The sequence below is a fragment of the Musa acuminata genome, chromosome BXJ2-8 (genome assembly GCF_036884655.1).
Source record: "Musa acuminata AAA Group cultivar baxijiao chromosome BXJ2-8, Cavendish_Baxijiao_AAA, whole genome shotgun sequence".
Classification (NCBI taxonomy): domain Eukaryota; kingdom Viridiplantae; phylum Streptophyta; class Magnoliopsida; order Zingiberales; family Musaceae; genus Musa; species Musa acuminata.
This window is the reverse complement of record NC_088345.1, coordinates 7,480,911-7,503,535: the sequence shown is the minus strand read 5'-3', so window position 1 is coordinate 7,503,535 and position 22,625 is coordinate 7,480,911. Positions and strand designations below refer to the sequence as shown.

The 22,625-nt window shown below is 37.2% G+C and overlaps 3 protein-coding genes and 2 long non-coding RNA genes across 5 annotated transcripts; all 5 read left to right on the top strand.

The window, feature by feature from the left end:
• The first annotated feature begins 1,654 nt into the window (after positions 1-1,654).
• LOC135618991 (GDSL esterase/lipase At1g28570-like) lies at positions 1,655-3,287 on the top strand. Its single transcript, XM_065120514.1, has 5 exons — positions 1,655-1,977; positions 2,046-2,264; positions 2,336-2,484; positions 2,558-2,834; positions 2,915-3,287. Exons 1-5 carry the CDS (start codon positions 1,746-1,748, stop codon positions 3,100-3,102), a joined length of 1,065 nt encoding a protein of 354 aa, XP_064976586.1. The 5' UTR covers positions 1,655-1,745; the 3' UTR covers positions 3,103-3,287.
• A 1,267-nt stretch (positions 3,288-4,554) lies between these two features.
• Positions 4,555-9,238, top strand: LOC135618413 (uncharacterized). Its single transcript, XR_010488994.1, has 2 exons — positions 4,555-5,185; positions 9,059-9,238. It is a non-coding gene; the product is annotated as an uncharacterized LOC135618413 (long non-coding RNA).
• Positions 9,239-11,051: 1,813 nt separating this feature from the next.
• LOC135618990 (GDSL esterase/lipase At1g28570-like) lies at positions 11,052-12,684 on the top strand. Its single transcript, XM_065120512.1, has 5 exons — positions 11,052-11,374; positions 11,443-11,661; positions 11,733-11,881; positions 11,955-12,231; positions 12,312-12,684. The coding sequence occupies exons 1-5, from the start codon at positions 11,143-11,145 to the stop codon at positions 12,497-12,499; spliced, it is 1,065 nt and encodes a 354-aa protein (XP_064976584.1). The 5' UTR covers positions 11,052-11,142; the 3' UTR covers positions 12,500-12,684.
• Positions 12,685-13,950: 1,266 nt separating this feature from the next.
• Positions 13,951-18,660, top strand: LOC135618415 (uncharacterized). Its single transcript, XR_010488997.1, has 2 exons — positions 13,951-14,607; positions 18,481-18,660. It is a non-coding gene; the product is annotated as an uncharacterized LOC135618415 (long non-coding RNA).
• A 1,812-nt stretch (positions 18,661-20,472) lies between these two features.
• LOC135618989 (GDSL esterase/lipase At1g28570-like) lies at positions 20,473-22,106 on the top strand. Its single transcript, XM_065120511.1, has 5 exons — positions 20,473-20,796; positions 20,865-21,083; positions 21,155-21,303; positions 21,377-21,653; positions 21,734-22,106. The coding sequence occupies exons 1-5, from the start codon at positions 20,565-20,567 to the stop codon at positions 21,919-21,921; spliced, it is 1,065 nt and encodes a 354-aa protein (XP_064976583.1). The 5' UTR covers positions 20,473-20,564; the 3' UTR covers positions 21,922-22,106.
• The last annotated feature ends 519 nt before the right edge of the window (positions 22,107-22,625 follow it).

Sequence of the window (22,625 nt, the reverse complement as noted above, 5' to 3'; positions counted from 1 at the left end):
TGATGTGATATATAATTATAAACTGCATAGGTTTTATGGATGTGAATTTGATTGAATGTTTCTTAGTGTCCTCAAATGTTTGTTTGGATCCTCGATTGGTTTATGAAATTTTTTTAATATTATCGATTCAAGGGGTCGTGATACTTGCTCTCACCTCTGTTATATACTCCCATGGTGATTGTTAGGTTCTAATTGTCCCTTGTGTCGGTCTACATCCATCGATCTTTCTTCTCCTCTAGAGGTGGTCATTAACGAGGCATCTCGCCCTCCATGTCCGAAGCTCTCCATTACGGAGGAGAGTACTATCTCGGCACCTTCATTCGGCATTATCATTAGAAGTCAAAAGTTATCCTCATCTCTTATCTCGAGTGGATGATCGACAAGGGCATGGGTCACGAGGCACAGGTGATGACCAACGAGAGCAACAAAGGAAACAAAAAGTGGAGATGATGGGTAACAGGTGATATAATAAGGGACGGAGGCAACGACCAACAAGGTGAAAGCCAAAGATAATTTTATCTTTAAAAAAATAAATGATACTATATGAGAATAAAGTAAAAGATTAATATATTTTTTTAAACTTTACCTTTAATAGTTCAATTTAAAATATCTTTTAATAAGTTGTGCTCTAACACAAACTTTATTTTGATATTTTTAGTGAACAAATGGCATATTGATTGTGCTAAAAATATGAAATTTCTACGGGTAACTACATTCACATGGAAGGTCGATCACTTGAATATTAACTACATTCACATGAAAGATCGATCACTTTCACATTAAAGGCAATCAAAGGTGGTTTAGAGCATCCAAGAATGTGATTTGCTTTACGAAGAAAAAAAAGGATGACAACATACTTAGTATAAAATGATTTCACTGTATCATAAGATTTAATCGATTTGTATAGATAATGGAATTATTGCTGAGAATTAACCGTCATGCCACTTGACAATCGTGGCGTATTGGTAATAAAGACAAATCCATTTCTTCCACAAATCAACCACATCTATCATATTTTCTCATGATGATCATAAAAATGTTGATCTTCTGCCTCACAAAACAATTAGCCTGAATTATAAAGTTGATCTCAAGGTAAATTAAAAGACACTTATTGCTACGAAAAGTCAGAGCACGCCGACAAATTGGCTGTGCCTGTTGCCCGTGTGGCCATCAAGCAGCCACATTTCTATGTCTCATAGCCATTTATTAGTCGAAAGAAAAGGGTCGGTCGCATGTCCCTGTCAGAGCACGAAATTCTGCTCTATAGATCTATAGGGTTTTAGGGATATACGATTTCCCTAAGTAACATATCTTTCTTATACGCGTAGTTTTCAGTTTCGTAAGTTTTTGCACACCAATCTTCGCACAACGATTAAACCTTTTTTTTTTGTAGAAAATTCTAGGATTTTATTTTCTATTCTTTCGCTGTGCATGTGATGCTGCCCTAGATTTTCCAACAATCGTTAGGTTTTAATTGCCCCTCATATCGCTCTACATCCAAAAGTCAAGAGTACGCCAGCGACTTGGCCGCACCTTTGGCCGGTGTGGCCATCAGGCAACCCCATTTATTTGTCTCGGCCATTTATTAGTCGAAAGAAAAGGGTCGGCCACATGTCCCGGTCAGAGAACGAAATTATGCTGCATACACCGCGTCCGAGAATAGAAGAGACGACAGATGGTCTAACCACGTCCACGCACCGCATCTTTCCCCTGCACAAGCTACTCCCTCGATCCCCAGCTCGGAGATGGCGTCCTTCGTCTCCCTGTGTTTCTTCCTCCACCTGCTGGTCCTCCCTGCTGTTCGCAGCAGCAGTTACCCCGCCATCTTCGGATTCGGCAACTCTCTCACCGACACCGGAAACTTGGACTTCTTCTCCGGTGGTACGGTGGCCGCTAGCCGACTCCCGTACGGTGAGACGTACTTTGGTCATCCCAGCGGCCGCTTCTCCGACGGGAGACTCGTCATCGACTTCATCGGTATACGAAACTCGCCTTTTTTTCACATCCCTCATGCATAGGCTAACGTGTTTGCGTACTTGTCGCAGCACAAGCCCTGCGGCTGCCGCTGGTGCCGCCGTATCTTGCAGGGAACAGCAGCGAGGACTTCAAACACGGAGCGAACTTTGCGGTCGGAGGGGCCTGTGCGCTTGGCAACGCCTTCTTTGAGGCCGAGGGGCTTAACGTGACGTGGCAGGATTACTCTTTGAGCACTCAATTTAAGTGGTTCGAGCAGCTGTTACAGCGATCCACCCCTTCGCTCCACTGTAAGCTTGTCTTCTTGGGTTAGATTGGCATCTCATCTCGTACGATAACATCTGTCGTGTATTATGTGCAGCATCACAAGACACCATAAGCAAGTCGTTGTTCCTAATGGGCGAGATGGGGGTGAATGACTACAGTCACCTGTTGTACGAGAAGAAGGCTAAAGATCTCATACGAAGCTACGTCCCCACGGTTGTGCAAGCGATCGGTTCAACAGTCACCGTGAGCCAATGATCTCGCTGCCTTTTGTTTCAGATGATCTTTCGTTATCTGAGCCTTCTTCTTTGGTTGATAGAGTTTGATCCGCAAAGGGGTGGAAACAGTGATGGTGGCTGGGATTATCCCACTGGGATGTAGCGCAGTATACCTCACGGTCTTCCAAACCCAAAGCGCGGAGGAGTATGATCCAAGAACAGGGTGCCTCAAGTGGGCGAATGAGCTCTCACACTACCACAGTCTCCGGTTGCTCAAGGAGCTGAATCGAATCCGAAAACAACATCCGCATTCCAAAATCTTCTATGTTGATTACTATTCGGCTCTGATGCCCGTCTACCAATCTCCGGAACAATTTGGTGAGATATATCCACACTCCTATTCCTCCAAGAACGTTGTTTGGCTCATCATTCGGTAATCACATCGCATATAAGCGCAGGGATGAAGGAACCTCTGGCTGCGTGCTGCGGAGGTGAGGGGCCATACAACTTCAACGTTTCTGTAGGATGCGGTCATCCAATGTCAAACTTGTGCAGTGATCCCTCAAGCTATGTTAGCTGGGATGGATTGCACCTCACAGACGCAGCTCACGGGATCGTCGCCCGCCACATATCAAAAGAATTGTAGTTTCAGTGTATGGAAAGAACAGTACGTAACAGTTGGTAAACAATAAGTGAGCAACACATATTGTTGGCTTCACATTCGAATAAATTATGCAACACTTATAGGTTGCATAAAATCCTGTTTGTGTCGAAGACATTTTGGGGAACAGATTAGATAAGATAAGAGAAATGTGAGACTCAGTTGCCACACTTTTTGAATCGGCTCCTACATAAGACAGATTCAAGTTTAGGTTATCTGTCATAAAGGAATGGGTTTCAGGTTGGACAAACGTTAATATTCCATTGTTTTTATTTCTTTTCTTAGGCATGCAATAAATAAAAATAATGCAGGTTTTTTTTTTTAATGTGAAATCATATCAGATCCGTAATATGCTGTTATACTTACTCGTATTAGATTAATGTTGGAAACCTGATTCCAATAATTTTTTTAAAGATATTTGCCACCATAATTTAACTAAAAAAATCATTAAATTATTAAAAAAGAGTTCTTTTTCATGAAAAAACTCATCTTTTTGGTTTTTCCTTGAACGTGTCTATGTTTTTTTTTTTTTTTCAAGATAGTGCCCCTATATTTTATAATCTCGTAAATATCCCTCGTTCTTTATCTTTATCGGTCGTCACTTTTGTCTCATCACCTCTCTCGTCGTGAAATCATACCACCTTTGTATCATTTATCTTTCCCCATCCTTCCTTAGAACACTACCTTTAGTCTCTAGCTTCAAGGTGATTGTGACCTTGGGAGCAAGAGACGGAGGGCAACGATAGAAGCATAGGCAAAAGGTAGTGTTAAGATCAGGTATTCGAGGTTGTCTTGGGAGCGACACCAAATGAAAACAAAGAGTAAGAAAGGACAAGAGCCATTTAGGAGATTATATATATGACAAATGATGAAGGAGCTTATTCTCATTTTTACTATTCACAATACTTCCCTATTCATAACTTCTTAAAAATTAATAGCATAATATTTTACTATTCACAACCCTCTAATTCTATTTTTACCCCTCTAATGAAATGATATCTTCTGTGTTATTACAAACTATATATAATCCTAAAGATATTAAATTACTATAATAAACGAAAAAAAATATTTTTCACATCTTCCTCTTCCGTATTTAATTCATCTCATTTCATTATTTATCTTGTTTTCATCATTTTACATCATCTCTAGCGATTAAGAGGAGATGATGAGAAGAAAAAGAAGAAAATAAAATAAAATTATAGCTAAAAAGTGATAATATTTGATTAAGATTAAATTATCACATATATGTTTATCTAAAAGGGTAACTTAGAAATATTCAAAATTCTTGTAGTGTTATAAATAACAAAAACTATATATATATATATATATATATATATATATATGTGTGTGTGTGTGTGTGTGTGTGTGTGTGTGTGTGTGTGTGTGTGTGTGTGTGTGTGTGTTGTGTGTGTGTGGAGCTACCGAGCAGGAGAAGAAGATAAGTAGAGAACAAGGGAAGAAGAGGAGAAGAAGAAGAAGAAGAGGAGGAGGAGGAGAAGAGAAGAAGAAGAAGGAGAAGAGAGGGAAGAGGGAGAGGAGAGGGAGGAAGCTGCAGCAGCTAAGGCTGCAGCACCTTTGTTTCCTGCAGGAGGAAACAGATGAGAGGAGGTGTGGGGCGTCGGGAAGAAGAAGAAGAAGAAGAAGAAGAAGAAGAAGAAGAAGAAGAAGAAGAAGAAGAAGAAGAGGGAGAAAAGGAGAAAAGAAGAAGGAGAAGAGAGGGAGGTAGCTGCAACAGGGCTGCATCACCTCTGTTTCCCGCAGGAGGAAACAGAGGAGAGAAGGTGTGGGGCGTCGGGGAGGAGAAGGGAAGAAGAAGAAGAAGAATAAGAAGAAGAAGAGAAGAAGAATAAGAGAGAGGAAGGGGAGCTGTGGCAGCTGCATTTGAGAAAGAAAAGAAAGGAATGAGAGTTGGGAGAAAGGAATCAGTGCAGTGAAAAGGGCTGCGGCGGTGGCTGCTACGACCGTGGCTCCAGCTGCAACAATGGCTGAGGCTACAGAAGACGAAACATGGAGAGGAGATGGAGGAAAAGTAGAAGAAGGATTCAAGCTTACATCTTCTTTTCGAAAGGCAAGTGTCTTAAACCTATCTCTATTGTGATATTATCTTTGCTTGCTTTGAATATAAAAAATTTGAATTGTTTTAACCTTGCATATGATATATCCCTTGTTTAGACATAATGATTTAAATCTGAAAAACTTTCGAGATTCTGACTCATCCATTTTGTTTTAGCTATAAATCTATATACTAATTTTTAATTTGGATAAAATCTATTTGATCTACATATAAACTTATAAACCTTTCTATTAATAGCTTATTTGAAGAATTTAAAGTAAATTTATTTGCCCAAACTTCTGTTTTAATTGGCCTTATAGATTTTACGAAACAGAGACGATAACTCTAACCTTTTGATACTAAAATACTTATAAGTCCCTATTGGAAACTCTGATAACAACAAAACTTACTTTGTTAAAAACTAAACTCATTAATCTTTCTTTTGATATATGGATTGAAAGATTTATAATCCAAATTCCTGCCTAATTTTTTATTGAAGCCAACCTTGTGAATTTTACAAAATAGAGATTTTGATCATTGGTTACCGAATTATTTGTAATTCTCTATTGGAAACTTTAATTTATATGAAACTTATTTTATCTGAAACTAGATTAAAATATCTTTCTAATAATACATTTCTAAGTAATTTGGAGCATAATTGGTTATCCAAATAATTTATGCATTGTGCCTCTTAAATTCTATCAAAAATCGAGCTTTGGTCGATTTTGCCTATTCATACATCATTTCTTTTGAAAATTGATTTTATCTAGCATTCTTTCTTTAATTGAATTTTATATTACTGATTTGAATTCTGGTATGCTCTTGTCCTTAAATTATTTGGATTCTTGAAACCTATTATGTAAAGTTTATATTGTATCGTATTATTTCGTATTGGCACATGTATGTTCTATTATTCCGCATGTGCTTCCGATATGTGTCAAAATCCTTGTATGCTCGTCTTTATTTTCTTTTAAATTTGAATGCATTTATGAAAGATTATATTTGTATCGTATTGACTCATAAAGGCACATGTACATTTTATTGTTGAGCTTCCGATATATGTCAATTTATTGTTCATAATGCCCTTTTGTACTCTGGTGTTTGTGGGAGTATCTGGACTTTTGCTAGAAATGATAAAGGGATTATGCTTAGAGCCTACAATGCTCTACTGACCCCCTCTGACTTCACCCAAATGTGAGTGTCTAGAGCTCCCTATCGTGGGAGACTTCTTTCTGATGATCATCCAGAAATGGATGAACCATATTTTGTTTGTGAACCCACTGTACATTCTATGTATTTGATATAATATCTATAGCTTTGGTTATGTGTTTCTATATGTGCTTTGGATAGAATGATATGACTGCAACGTCAAATATGACATTTGAACTTCTATTTCGTATTTATTCTTTGATATGCTCCAAAATGCTTCATATGTCGTTGATATATTCTGAAATATTTCACATGCTATTGATATGTTCCAAAATGCTTCCTATGCCTCTGAAATGTTCATATGCCATTGATACACTTTGAAATAATTTATATACCATTAATATGTTCTGAAAATTTTTATTTGTAATTGATATGCTCCAAAATATTTCATACGCCATTTATAAGCTCCAAAATGTTTCATTCATTATTAATATACTCCGAAATATTTTATACCGAAATATTTCATTTGCCATTGATATGCTCTGAAATATTCCATATGCTATTGATATACTCTAAAACATTTCATACGCTATTGCTATGCTTCAATTACTCTCTATTCAATTTGTTATAAACCAAATATGTTTTGAATGAAATGACATTTGCGATTATGTATCTAATGAGATGGTACCCTTGAATCTCTTGTATTCTGCCTTGCATTGTGATACCTTATTTGTTTGAAACTATCCCTTTTTGTTCTAAATATGTTTTGCCACTTGCTGAGCTTTGTAGCTCACTCCGTTGTTATATGAATCTTTCAGGTTAACTTATCACTCACTGAGATGTTTGAATTGAACTAAGGCAGTAGAGAGCTATTCAGATTTTGGGCAAGTCTTATTGGTTATTATGTGGTTGTTGTATAAGTATATTTTGTATATAATGAATTATTATCGACATATTTGAAATTGATATATCGTGTAAACATGTTAAAAGACCTCTCTCGTTTGGAATTTCAGAATGTTTAATTTACAATGACATAAACTTATAGTAAATGGTTAGAGTTCTGATTATATAAATTATTTAGCTTATGGATTTATAAATATTGTTAATATTTTGTTAAGTTGGCTTGGGTTTCCAATGTGAATTATCGAATGATGTGATATGTAATTATAAACTGCACAGGTTTTATGGATATGAATTTGATTGAATGTTTCTCAATATCCTCAAATGTTAGTTTGGATCCTCGATTGGTTTATGAAATTTTTTTAATATTATCGATTCGAGGGGTCATGACACTTGCTCTCACCCTTGTCGTTGTCATCCACTCTGTTTCATCCCTGCATCTTTGCTCTCATCTCTGTTATCTACTCCCATGGTGATTGTTAAGTTCTAATTATCCCTTGTGTCGCTCTACATCCATCGATCTTTCTTCTCCTCTGGAGGTGGTCATTAACGAGGCATCTCGCTCTCCATGTCCGAAGCTCTCCATTATGGAGGAGAGTACTGTCTCGACACCTTCATTTGACACTATCATTAGAAGTCAAAAGTTATCCTCATCTCTTATTTCGAGTAGATGAGCGACAAGGGCTTGGGTCGCAAGGCACAGGTGATGACCAACGAGAGCAACAAAGGAAACAGGGAGGGGAGATAATGGGTAACATATGATAACAAGGGACGGAGGCAACGACCAACGAGGTGAAAGCTAAAGTTAATTTTATCTTTGAAAAAATAAATGATACTACATGGGAATAAAGTAAAAGATTAATATATTTTTTTTTAAATTTACCTTTAGTAGTTCAATTTAAAATGTGTTTTAATAAGTTGTGCTCTAACCCGAACTTTATTTTGATATGTTTAGTGAACAAATGACATATTGATTATGCTAAAAATATGAAATTTCTATGGGTAACTACATTCACATGAAAGGTCGATCACTTGAATGTTAACTGTAAAGGCAATCAAAGGTGGTTTAGAGCATCCAAGAATGTAATTTACTTTATGAAGAAAAAAAAGATGGCAACATACTTAGTATAAAATTATTTAATGTCAAATGTATTTGATATTATATCTAGAGTTTTTGTTATGCGTTTCTATACGTGCTTTGGATAAGAATGATATGAATACAACGTCAAATATGATGTTTGAATTTTTATTTCGTATTTGTTCTTTGATATGCTCCGAAATAGTTCATATGTCGTTGATATGCTTTGAAATATTTCATATATTATTGATATCTTCCGAAATGCTTCCTATGCCTATGAAATATTCATACGCCATTAATGTACTTTGAAATATTTCATATACCATTTATATATTCTGAAATATTTTATTTGTCATTCATATGCTCTGAAACATTTTATACGCCATTGATAAGCTCTGAAATATTTTATTCGTTATTGATATGCTCCGAAATATTTCATACGTCATTTATATACTATAAAATATTTCATTTACCATTGACATACTATAAAATGTTTCATATGTCATTAATATGCTCCGGAACATTTCATACGCTATTGATATGCTTCAATTACTCTCTATTCCGTTTGTTATGAATCAAATATGTTTTTAATGAAATGACATTTATGATTCTGTATCTAATGAGATGGTACCTTTGAATCTCATGTATTCTGTCTTGCATTGTGATATCTTATTTGTTTGAAATCGTCACTTTTTGTTCTGGATATGTTTTGTCACTTACTCAGCTTTGTAGCTCACTTCGTTGTTATATGAATATTTCAGGTTAGCTTGTCACTCACTGAGACGTTTGAATTGGACCGAGGCAGTGGAGAGCTATTCAGATTTTGGGCAAGTCTTATTGGTTATTATGTGGTTGTTATATAAACATGTTTTGTATATAATGAATTGTTATCGACAGATTTGAAATTGATATATCGTGTAAACATGTTAAAAGACCTCTCTCGTTTGGATTTTCAGAATATTAAGTTTAGTTTACGATGATATAAACTTGTAGTAAATGGTTGGAGTTCTGATTGTATAGATTATTTAGCTTATGGATTTATAAATGTTATTAATATTTTGTTAAGTTGGCTTGGGTTTCTATTAATATAAATTATCGAGTGATGTGATATATAATTATAAACTGCATAGGTTTTATGGATGTGAATTTGATTGAATGTTTCTTAGTGTCCTCAAATGTTTGTTTGGATCCTCGATTGGTTTATGAAATTTTTTTAATATTATCGATTCAAGGGGTCGTGATACTTGCTCTCACCTCTGTTATATACTCCCATGGTGATTGTTAGGTTCTAATTGTCCCTTGTGTCGGTCTACATCCATCGATCTTTCTTCTCCTCTAGAGGTGGTCATTAACGAGGCATCTCGCCCTCCATGTCCGAAGCTCTCCATTACGGAGGAGAGTACTATCTCGGCACCTTCATTCGGCATTATCATTAGAAGTCAAAAGTTATCCTCATCTCTTATCTCGAGTGGATGATCGACAAGGGCATGGGTCACGAGGCACAGGTGATGACCAACGAGAGCAACAAAGGAAACAAAAAGTGGAGATGATGGGTAACAGGTGATATAATAAGGGACGGAGGCAACGACCAACAAGGTGAAAGCCAAAGATAATTTTATCTTTAAAAAAATAAATGATACTATATGAGAATAAAGTAAAAGATTAATATATTTTTTTAAACTTTACCTTTAATAGTTCAATTTAAAATATCTTTTAATAAGTTGTGCTCTAACACAAACTTTATTTTGATATTTTTAGTGAACAAATGGCATATTGATTGTGCTAAAAATATGAAATTTCTACGGGTAACTACATTCACATGGAAGGTCGATCACTTGAATATTAACTACATTCACATGAAAGATCGATCACTTTCACATTAAAGGCAATCAAAGGTGGTTTAGAGCATCCAAGAATGTGATTTGCTTTACGAAGAAAAAAAAGGATGACAACATACTTAGTATAAAATGATTTCACTGTATCATAAGATTTAATCGATTTGTATAGATAATGGAATTATTGCTGAGAATTAACCGTCATGCCACTTGACAATCGTGGCGTATTGGTAATAAAGACAAATCCATTTCTTCCACAAATCAACCACATCTATCATATTTTCTCATGATGATCATAAAAATGTTGATCTTCTGCCTCACAAAACAATTAGCCTGAATTATAAAGTTGATCTCAAGGTAAATTAAAAGACACTTATTGCTACGAAAAGTCAGAGCACGCCGACAAATTGGCTGTGCCTGTTGCCCGTGTGGCCATCAAGCAGCCACATTTCTATGTCTCATAGCCATTTATTAGTCGAAAGAAAAGGGTCGGCCGCATGTCCCTGTCAGAGCACGAAATTCTGCTCTATAGATCTATAGGGTTTTAGGGATATACGATTTCCCTAAGTAACATATCTTTCTTATACGCGTAGTTTTCAGTTTCGTAAGTTTTTGCACACCAATCTTCGCACAACGATTAAACCTTTTTTTTTTGTAGAAAATTCTAGGATTTTATTTTCTATTCTTTCGCTGTGCATGTGATGCTGCCCTAGATTTTCCAACAATCGTTAGGTTTTAATTGCCCCTCATATCGCTCTACATCCAAAAGTCAAGAGTACGCCAGCGACTTGGCCGCACCTTTGGCCGGTGTGGCCATCAGGCAACCCCATTTATTTGTCTCGGCCATTTATTAGTCGAAAGAAAAGGGTCGGCCACATGTCCCGGTCAGAGAACGAAATTATGCTGCATACACCGCGTCCGAGAATAGAAGAGACGACAGATGGTCTAACCACGTCCACGCACCGCATCTTTCCCCTGCACAAGCTACTCCCTCGATCCCCAGCTCGGAGATGGCGTCCTTCGTCTCCCTGTGTTTCTTCCTCCACCTGCTGGTCCTCCCTGCTGTTCGCAGCAGCAGTTACCCCGCCATCTTCGGATTCGGCAACTCTCTCACCGACACCGGAAACTTGGACTTCTTCTCCGGTGGTACGGTGGCCGCTAGCCGACTCCCGTACGGTGAGACGTACTTTGGTCATCCCAGCGGCCGCTTCTCCGACGGGAGACTCGTCATCGACTTCATCGGTATACGAAACTCGCCTTTTTTTCACATCCCTCATGCATAGGCTAACGTGTTTGCGTACTTGTCGCAGCACAAGCCCTGCGGCTGCCGCTGGTGCCGCCGTATCTTGCAGGGAACAGCAGCGAGGACTTCAAACACGGAGCGAACTTTGCGGTCGGAGGGGCCTGTGCGCTTGGCAACGCCTTCTTTGAGGCCGAGGGGCTTAACGTGACGTGGCAGGATTACTCTTTGAGCACTCAATTTAAGTGGTTCGAGCAGCTGTTACAGCGATCCACCCCTTCGCTCCACTGTAAGCTTGTCTTCTTGGGTTAGATTGGCATCTCATCTCGTACGATAACATCTGTCGTGTATTATGTGCAGCATCACAAGACACCATAAGCAAGTCGTTGTTCCTAATGGGCGAGATGGGGGTGAATGACTACAGTCACCTGTTGTACGAGAAGAAGGCTAAAGATCTCATACGAAGCTACGTCCCCACGGTTGTGCAAGCGATCGGTTCAACAGTCACCGTGAGCCAATGATCTCGCTGCCTTTTGTTTCAGATGATCTTTCGTTATCTGAGCCTTCTTCTTTGGTTGATAGAGTTTGATCCGCAAAGGGGTGGAAACAGTGATGGTGGCTGGGATTATCCCACTGGGATGTAGCGCAGTATACCTCACGGTCTTCCAAACCCAAAGCGCGGAGGAGTATGATCCAAGAACAGGGTGCCTCAAGTGGGCGAATGAGCTCTCACACTACCACAGTCTCCGGTTGCTCAAGGAGCTGAATCGAATCCGAAAACAACATCCGCATTCCAAAATCTTCTATGTTGATTACTATTCGGCTCTGATGCCCGTCTACCAATCTCCGGAACAATTTGGTGAGATATATCCACACTCCTATTCCTCCAAGAACGTTGTTTGGCTCATCATTCGGTAATCACATCGCATATAAGCGCAGGGATGAAGGAACCTCTGGCTGCGTGCTGCGGAGGTGAGGGGCCATACAACTTCAACGTTTCTGTAGGATGCGGTCATCCAATGTCAAACTTGTGCAGTGATCCCTCAAGCTATGTTAGCTGGGATGGATTGCACCTCACAGACGCAGCTCACGGGATCGTCGCCCGCCACATATCAAAAGAATTGTAGTTTCAGTGTATGGAAAGAACAGTACGTAACAGTTGGTAAACAATAAGTGAGCAACACATATTGTTGGCTTCACATTCGAATAAATTATGCAACACTTATAGGTTGCATAAAATCCTGTTTGTGTCGAAGACATTTTGGGGAACAGATTAGATAAGATAAGAGAAATGTGAGACTCAGTTGCCACACTTTTTGAATCGGCTCCTACATAAGACAGATTCAAGTTTAGGTTATCTGTCATAAAGGAATGGGTTTCAGGTTGGACAAACGTTAATATTCCATTGTTTTTATTTCTTTTCTTAGGCATGCAATAAATAAAAATAATGCAGGTTTTTTTTTTTAATGTGAAATCATATCAGATCCGTAATATGCTGTTATACTTACTCGTATTAGATTAATGTTGGAAACCTGATTCCAATAATTTTTTTAAAGATATTTGCCACCATAATTTAACTAAAAAAATCATTAAATTATTAAAAAAGAGTTCTTTTTCATGAAAAAACTCATCTTTTTGGTTTTTCCTTGAACGTGTCTATGTTTTTTTTTTTTTTTCAAGATAGTGCCCCTATATTTTATAATCTCGTAAATATCCCTCGTTCTTTATCTTTATCGGTCGTCACTTTTGTCTCATCACCTCTCTCGTCGTGAAATCATACCACCTTTGTATCATTTATCTTTCCCCATCCTTCCTTAGAACACTACCTTTAGTCTCTAGCTTCAAGGTGATTGTGACCTTGGGAGCAAGAGACGGAGGGCAACGATAGAAGCATAGGCAAAAGGTAGTGTTAAGATCAGGTATTCGAGGTTGTCTTGGGAGCGACACCAAATGAAAACAAAGAGTAAGAAAGGACAAGAGCCATTTAGGAGATTATATATATGACAAATGATGAAGGAGCTTATTCTCATTTTTACTATTCACAATACTTCCCTATTCATAACTTCTTAAAAATTAATAGCATAATATTTTACTATTCACAACCCTCTAATTCTATTTTTACCCCTCTAATGAAATGATATCTTCTGTGTTATTACAAACTATATATAATCCTAAAGATATTAAATTACTATAATAAACGAAAAAAAATATTTTTCACATCTTCCTCTTCCGTATTTAATTCATCTCATTTCATTATTTATCTTGTTTTCATCATTTTACATCATCTCTAGCGATTAAGAGGAGATGATGAGAAGAAAAAGAAGAAAATAAAATAAAATTATAGCTAAAAAGTGATAATATTTGATTAAGATTAAATTATCACATATATGTTTATCTAAAAGGGTAACTTAGAAATATTCAAAATTCTTGTAGTGTTATAAATAACAAAAACTATATATATATATATATATATATATATATATGTGTGTGTGTGTGTGTGTGTGTGTGTGTGTGTGTGTGTGTGTGTGTGTGTGTGTGTGTGTTGTGTGTGTGTGGAGCTACCGAGCAGGAGAAGAAGATAAGTAGAGAACAAGGGAAGAAGAGGAGAAGAAGAAGAAGAAGAGGAGGAGGAGGAGAAGAGAAGAAGAAGAAGGAGAAGAGAGGGAAGAGGGAGAGGAGAGGGAGGAAGCTGCAGCAGCTAAGGCTGCAGCACCTTTGTTTCCTGCAGGAGGAAACAGATGAGAGGAGGTGTGGGGCGTCGGGAAGAAGAAGAAGAAGAAGAAGAAGAAGAAGAAGAAGAAGAAGAAGAAGAAGAAGAAGAAGAAGAAGAAGAAGAAGAAGAAGAAGAAGAGGGAGAAAAGGAGAAAAGAAGAAGGAGAAGAGAGGGAGGTAGCTGCAACAGGGCTGCATCACCTCTGTTTCCCGCAGGAGGAAACAGAGGAGAGAAGGTGTGGGGCGTCGGGGAGGAGAAGGGAAGAAGAAGAAGAAGAATAAGAAGAAGAAGAGAAGAAGAATAAGAGAGAGGAAGGGGAGCTGTGGCAGCTGCATTTGAGAAAGAAAAGAAAGGAATGAGAGTTGGGAGAAAGGAATCAGTGCAGTGAAAAGGGCTGCGGCGGTGGCTGCTACGACCGTGGCTCCAGCTGCAACAATGGCTGAGGCTACAGAAGACGAAACATGGAGAGGAGATGGAGGAAAAGTAGAAGAAGGATTCAAGCTTACATCTTCTTTTCGAAAGGCAAGTGTCTTAAACCTATCTCTATTGTGATATTATCTTTGCTTGCTTTGAATATAAAAAATTTGAATTGTTTTAACCTTGCATATGATATATCCCTTGTTTAGACATAATGATTTAAATCTGAAAAACTTTCGAGATTCTGACTCATCCATTTTGTTTTAGCTATAAATCTATATACTAATTTTTAATTTGGATAAAATCTATTTGATCTACATATAAACTTATAAACCTTTCTATTAATAGCTTATTTGAAGAATTTAAAGTAAATTTATTTGCCCAAACTTCTGTTTTAATTGGCCTTATAGATTTTACGAAACAGAGACGATAACTCTAACCTTTTGATACTAAAATACTTATAAGTCCCTATTGGAAACTCTGATAACAACAAAACTTACTTTGTTAAAAACTAAACTCATTAATCTTTCTTTTGATATATGGATTGAAAGATTTATAATCCAAATTCCTGCCTAATTTTTTATTGAAGCCAACCTTGTGAATTTTACAAAATAGAGATTTTGATCATTGGTTACCGAATTATTTGTAATTCTCTATTGGAAACTTTAATTTATATGAAACTTATTTTATCTGAAAGTAGATTAAAATATCTTTCTAATAATACATTTCTAAGTAATTTGGAGCATAATTGGTTATCCAAATAATTTATGCATTGTGCCTCTTAAATTCTATCAAAAATCGAGCTTTGGTCGATTTTGCCTATTCATACATCATTTCTTTTGAAAATTGATTTTATCTAGCATTCTTTCTTTAATTGAATTTTATATTACTGATTTGAATTCTGGTATGCTCTTGTCCTTAAATTATTTGGATTCTTGAAACCTATTATGTAAAGTTTATATTGTATCGTATTATTTCGTATTGGCACATGTATGTTCTATTATTCCGCATGTGCTTCCGATATGTGTCAAAATCCTTGTATGCTCGTCTTTATTTTCTTTTAAATTTGAATGCATTTATGAAAGATTATATTTGTATCGTATTGACTCATAAAGGCACATGTACATTTTATTGTTGAGCTTCCGATATATGTCAATTTATTGTTCATAATGCCCTTTTGTACTCTGGTGTTTGTGGGAGTATCTGGACTTTTGCTAGAAATGATAAAGGGATTATGCTTAGAGCCTACAATGCTCTACTGACCCCCTCTGACTTCACCCAAATGTGAGTGTCTAGAGCTCCCTATCGTGGGAGACTTCTTTCTGATGATCATCCAGAAATGGATGAACCATATTTTGTTTGTGAACCCACTGTACATTCTATGTATTTGATATAATATCTATAGCTTTGGTTATGTGTTTCTATATGTGCTTTGGATAGAATGATATGACTGCAACGTCAAATATGACATTTGAACTTCTATTTCGTATTTATTCTTTGATATGCTCCAAAATGCTTCATATGTCGTTGATATATTCTGAAATATTTCACATGCTATTGATATGTTCCAAAATGCTTCCTATGCCTCTGAAATGTTCATATGCCATTGATACACTTTGAAATAATTTATATACCATTAATATGTTCTGAAAATTTTTATTTGTAATTGATATGCTCCAAAATATTTCATACGCCATTTATAAGCTCCAAAATGTTTCATTCATTATTAATATACTCCGAAATATTTTATACCGAAATATTTCATTTGCCATTGATATGCTCTGAAATATTCCATATGCTATTGATATACTCTAAAACATTTCATACGCTATTGCTATGCTTCAATTACTCTCTATTCAATTTGTTATAAACCAAATATGTTTTGAATGAAATGACATTTGCGATTATGTATCTAATGAGATGGTACCCTTGAATCTCTTGTATTCTGCCTTGCATTGTGATACCTTATTTGTTTGAAACTATCCCTTTTTGTTCTAAATATGTTTTGCCACTTGCTGAGCTTTGTAGCTCACTCCGTTGTTATATGAATCTTTCAGGTTAACTTATCACTCACTGAGATGTTTGAATTGAACTAAGGCAGTAGAGAGCTATTCAGATTTTGGGCAAGTCTTATTGGTTATTATGTGGTTGTTGTATAAGTATATTTTGTATATAATGAATTATTATCGACATATTTGAAATTGATATATCGTGTAAACATGTTAAAAGACCTCTCTCGTTTGGAATTTCAGAATGTTTAATTTACAATGACATAAACTTATAGTAAATGGTTAGAGTTCTGATTATATAAATTATTTAGCTTATGGATTTATAAATATTGTTAATATTTTGTTAAGTTGGCTTGGGTTTCCAATGTGAATTATCGAATGATGTGATATGTAATTATAAACTGCACAGGTTTTATGGATATGAATTTGATTGAATGTTTCTCAATATCCTCAAATGTTAGTTTGGATCCTCGATTGGTTTATGAAATTTTTTTAATATTATCGATTCGAGGGGTCATGACACTTGCTCTCACCCTTGTCGTTGTCATCCACTCTGTTTCATCCCTGCATCTTTGCTCTCATCTCTGTTATCTACTCCCATGGTGATTGTTAAGTTCTAATTATCCCTTGTGTCGCTCTACATCCATCGATCTTTCTTCTCCTCTGGAGGTGGTCATTAACGAGGCATCTCGCTCTCCATGTCCGAAGCTCTCCATTATGGAGGAGAGTACTGTCTCGACACCTTCATTTGACACTATCATTAGAAGTCAAAAGTTATCCTCATCTCTTATTTCGAGTAGATGAGCGACAAGGGCTTGGGTCGCAAGGCACAGGTGATGACCAACGAGAGCAACAAAGGAAACAGGGAGGGGAGATAATGGGTAACATATGATAACAAGGGACGGAGGCAACGACCAACGAGGTGAAAGCTAAAGTTAATTTTATCTTTGAAAAAATAAATGATACTACATGGGAATAAAGTAAAAGATTAATATATTTTTTTTTAAATTTACCTTTAGTAGTTCAATTTAAAATGTGTTTTAATAAGTTGTGCTCTAACCCGAACTTTATTTTGATATGTTTAGTGAACAAATGACATATTGATTATGCTAAAAATATGAAATTTCTATGGGTAACTACATTCACATGAAAGGTCGATCACTTGAATGTTAACTGTAAAGGCAATCAAAGGTGGTTTAGAGCATCCAAGAATGTAATTTACTTAATGAAGAAAAAAAAGATGGCAACATACTTAGTATAAAATTATTTAATGTCAAATGTATTTGATATTATATCTAGAGTTTTTGTTATGCGTTTCTATACGTGCTTTGGATAAGAATGATATGAATACAACGTCAAATATGATGTTTGAATTTTTATTTCGTATTTGTTCTTTGATATGCTCCGAAATAGTTCATATGTCGTTGATATGCTTTGAAATATTTCATATATTATTGATATCTTCCGAAATGCTTCCTATGCCTATGAAATATTCATACGCCATTAATGTACTTTGAAATATTTCATATACCATTTATATATTCTGAAATATTTTATTTGTCATTCATATGCTCTGAAACATTTTATACGCCATTGATAAGCTCTGAAATATTTTATTCGTTATTGATATGCTCCGAAATATTTCATACGTCATTTATATACTATAAAATATTTCATTTACCATTGACATACTATAAAATGTTTCATATGTCATTAATATGCTCCGGAACATTTCATACGCTATTGATATGCTTCAATTACTCTCTATTCCGTTTGTTATGAATCAAATATGTTTTTAATGAAATGACATTTATGATTCTGTATCTAATGAGATGGTACCTTTGAATCTCATGTATTCTGTCTTGCATTGTGATATCTTATTTGTTTGAAATCGTCACTTTTTGTTCTGGATATGTTTTGTCACTTACTCAGCTTTGTAGCTCACTTCGTTGTTATATGAATATTTCAGGTTAGCTTGTCACTCACTGAGACGTTTGAATTGGACCGAGGCAGTGGAGAGCTATTCAGATTTTGGGCAAGTCTTATTGGTTATTATGTGGTTGTTATATAAACATGTTTTGTATATAATGAATTGTTATCGACAGATTTGAAATTGATATATCGTGTAAACATGTTAAAAGACCTCTCTCGTTTGGATTTTCAGAATATTAAGTTTAGTTTACGATGATATAAACTTGTAGTAAATGGTTGGAGTTCTGATTGTATAGATTATTTAGCTTATGGATTTATAAATGTTATTAATATTTTGTTAAGTTGGCTTGGGTTTCTATTAATATAAATTATCGAGTGATGTGATATATAATTATAAACTGCATAGGTTTTATGGATGTGAATTTGATTGAATGTTTCTTAGTGTCCTCAAATGTTTGTTTGGATCCTCGATTGGTTTATGAAATTTTTTTAATATTATCGATTCAAGGGGTCGTGATACTTGCTCTCACCTCTGTTATATACTCCCATGGTGATTGTTAGGTTCTAATTGTCCCTTGTGTCGGTCTACATCCATCGATCTTTCTTCTCCTCTAGAGGTGGTCATTAACGAGGCATCTCGCCCTCCATGTCCGAAGCTCTCCATTACGGAGGAGAGTACTATCTCGGCACCTTCATTCGGCATTATCATTAGAAGTCAAAAGTTATCCTCATCTCTTATCTCGAGTGGATGATCGACAAGGGCATGGGTCACGAGGCACAGGTGATGACCAACGAGAGCAACAAAGGAAACAAAAAGTGGAGATGATGGGTAACAGGTGATATAATAAGGGACGGAGGCAACGACCAACAAGGTGAAAGCCAAAGATAATTTTATCTTTAAAAAAATAAATGATACTATATGAGAATAAAGTAAAAGATTAATATATTTTTTTAAACTTTACCTTTAATAGTTCAATTTAAAATATCTTTTAATAAGTTGTGCTCTAACACAAACTTTATTTTGATATTTTTAGTGAACAAATGGCATATTGATTGTGCTAAAAATATGAAATTTCTACGGGTAACTACATTCACATGGAAGGTCGATCACTTGAATATTAACTACATTCACATGAAAGATCGATCACTTTCACATTAAAGGCAATCAAAGGTGGTTTAGAGCATCCAAGAATGTGATTTGCTTTACGAAGAAAAAAAAGGATGACAACATACTTAGTATAAAATGATTTCACTGTATCATAAGATTTAATCGATTTGTATAGATAATGGAATTATTGCTGAGAATTAACCGTCATGCCACTTGACAATCGTGGCGTATTGGTAATAAAGACAAATCCATTTCTTCCACAAATCAACCACATCTATCATATTTTCTCATGATGATCATAAAAATGTTGATCTTCTGCCTCACAAAACAATTAGCCTGAATTATAAAGTTGATCTCAAGGTAAATTAAAAGACACTTATTGCTACGAAAAGTCAGAGCACGCCGACAAATTGGCTGTGCCTGTTGCCCGTGTGGCCATCAAGCAGCCACATTTCTATGTCTCATAGCCATTTATTAGTCGAAAGAAAAGGGTCGGTCGCATGTCCCTGTCAGAGCACGAAATTCTGCTCTATAGATCTATAGGGTTTTAGGGATATACGATTTCCCTAAGTAACATATCTTTCTTATACGCGTAGTTTTCAGTTTCGTAAGTTTTTGCACACCAATCTTCGCACAACGATTAAACCTTTTTTTTTTGTAGAAAATTCTAGGATTTTATTTTCTATTCTTTCGCTGTGCATGTGATGCTGCCCTAGATTTTCCAACAATCGTTAGGTTTTAATTGCCCCTCATATCGCTCTACATCCAAAAGTCAAGAGTACGCCAGCGACTTGGCCGCACCTTTGGCCGGTGTGGCCATCAGGCAACCCCATTTATTTGTCTCGGCCATTTATTAGTCGAAAGAAAAGGGTCGGCCACATGTCCCGGTCAGAGAACGAAATTATGCTGCATACACCGCGTCCGAGAATAGAAGAGACGACAGATGGTCTAACCACGTCCACGCACCGCATCTTTCCCCTGCACAAGCTACTCCCTCGATCCCCAGCTCGGAGATGGCGTCCTTCGTCTCCCTGTGTTTCTTCCTCCACCTGCTGGTCCTCCCTGCTGTTCGCAGCAGCAGTTACCCCGCCATCTTCGGATTCGGCAACTCTCTCACCGACACCGGAAACTTGGACTTCTTCTCCGGTGGTACGGTGGCCGCTAGCCGACTCCCGTACGGTGAGACGTACTTTGGTCATCCCAGCGGCCGCTTCTCCGACGGGAGACTCGTCATCGACTTCATCGGTATACGAAACTCGCCTTTTTTTCACATCCCTCATGCATAGGCTAACGTGTTTGCGTACTTGTCGCAGCACAAGCCCTGCGGCTGCCGCTGGTGCCGCCGTATCTTGCAGGGAACAGCAGCGAGGACTTCAAACACGGAGCGAACTTTGCGGTCGGAGGGGCCTGTGCGCTTGGCAACGCCTTCTTTGAGGCCGAGGGGCTTAACGTGACGTGGCAGGATTACTCTTTGAGCACTCAATTTAAGTGGTTCGAGCAGCTGTTACAGCGATCCACCCCTTCGCTCCACTGTAAGCTTGTCTTCTTGGGTTAGATTGGCATCTCATCTCGTACGATAACATCTGTCGTGTATTATGTGCAGCATCACAAGACACCATAAGCAAGTCGTTGTTCCTAATGGGCGAGATGGGGGTGAATGACTACAGTCACCTGTTGTACGAGAAGAAGGCTAAAGATCTCATACGAAGCTACGTCCCCACGGTTGTGCAAGCGATCGGTTCAACAGTCACCGTGAGCCAATGATCTCGCTGCCTTTTGTTTCAGATGATCTTTCGTTATCTGAGCCTTCTTCTTTGGTTGATAGAGTTTGATCCGCAAAGGGGTGGAAACAGTGATGGTGGCTGGGATTATCCCACTGGGATGTAGCGCAGTATACCTCACGGTCTTCCAAACCCAAAGCGCGGAGGAGTATGATCCAAGAACAGGGTGCCTCAAGTGGGCGAATGAGCTCTCACACTACCACAGTCTCCGGTTGCTCAAGGAGCTGAATCGAATCCGAAAACAACATCCGCATTCCAAAATCTTCTATGTTGATTACTATTCGGCTCTGATGCCCGTCTACCAATCTCCGGAACAATTTGGTGAGATATATCCACACTCCTATTCCTCCAAGAACGTTGTTTGGCTCATCATTCGGTAATCACATCGCATATAAGCGCAGGGATGAAGGAACCTCTGGCTGCGTGCTGCGGAGGTGAGGGGCCATACAACTTCAACGTTTCTGTAGGATGCGGTCATCCAATGTCAAACTTGTGCAGTGATCCCTCAAGCTATGTTAGCTGGGATGGATTGCACCTCACAGACGCAGCTCACGGGATCGTCGCCCGCCACATATCAAAAGAATTGTAGTTTCAGTGTATGGAAAGAACAGTACGTAACAGTTGGTAAACAATAAGTGAGCAACACATATTGTTGGCTTCACATTCGAATAAATTATGCAACACTTATAGGTTGCATAAAATCCTGTTTGTGTCGAAGACATTTTGGGGAACAGATTAGATAAGATAAGAGAAATGTGAGACTCAGTTGCCACACTTTTTGAATCGGCTCCTACATAAGACAGATTCAAGTTTAGGTTATCTGTCATAAAGGAATGGGTTTCAGGTTGGACAAACGTTAATATTCCATTGTTTTTATTTCTTTTCTTAGGCATGCAATAAATAAAAATAATGCAGGTTTTTTTTTTTAATGTGAAATCATATCAGATCCGTAATATGCTGTTATACTTACTCGTATTAGATTAATGTTGGAAACCTGATTCCAATAATTTTTTTAAAGATATTTGCCACCATAATTTAACTAAAAAAATCATTAAATTATTAAAAAAGAGTTCTTTTTCATGAAAAAACTCATCTTTTTGGTTTTTCCTTGAACGTGTCTATGTTTTTTTTTTTTTTTCAAGATAGTGCCCCTATATTTTATAATCTCGTAAATATCCCTCGTTCTTTATCTTTATCGGTCGTCACTTTTGTCTCATCACCTCTCTCGTCGTGAAATCATACCACCTTTGTATCATTTATCTTTCCCCATCCTTCCTTAGAACACTACCTTTA

Coding starts and splice junctions, on each gene's coding strand:
- LOC135618989 (XM_065120511.1), top strand. CDS start 20,565: ATGGCGTCCTTCGTCTCCCTGTGTTTCTTCCTCCACCTGCTGGTCCTC. Junction 20,797..20,864: donor ACTCGTCATCGACTTCATCG/GTATACGAAACT, acceptor TACTTGTCGCAG/CACAAGCCCTGCGGCTGCCG. Junction 21,084..21,154: donor ATCCACCCCTTCGCTCCACT/GTAAGCTTGTCT, acceptor TATTATGTGCAG/CATCACAAGACACCATAAGC.
- LOC135618990 (XM_065120512.1), top strand. CDS start 11,143: ATGGCGTCCTTCGTCTCCCTGTGTTTCTTCCTCCACCTGCTGGTCCTC. Junction 11,375..11,442: donor ACTCGTCATCGACTTCATCG/GTATACGAAACT, acceptor TACTTGTCGCAG/CACAAGCCCTGCGGCTGCCG. Junction 11,882..11,954: donor CGATCGGTTCAACAGTCACC/GTGAGCCAATGA, acceptor TTTGGTTGATAG/AGTTTGATCCGCAAAGGGGT.
- LOC135618991 (XM_065120514.1), top strand. CDS start 1,746: ATGGCGTCCTTCGTCTCCCTGTGTTTCTTCCTCCACCTGCTGGTCCTC. Junction 2,265..2,335: donor ATCCACCCCTTCGCTCCACT/GTAAGCTTGTCT, acceptor TATTATGTGCAG/CATCACAAGACACCATAAGC. Junction 2,835..2,914: donor CCAATCTCCGGAACAATTTG/GTGAGATATATC, acceptor ATATAAGCGCAG/GGATGAAGGAACCTCTGGCT.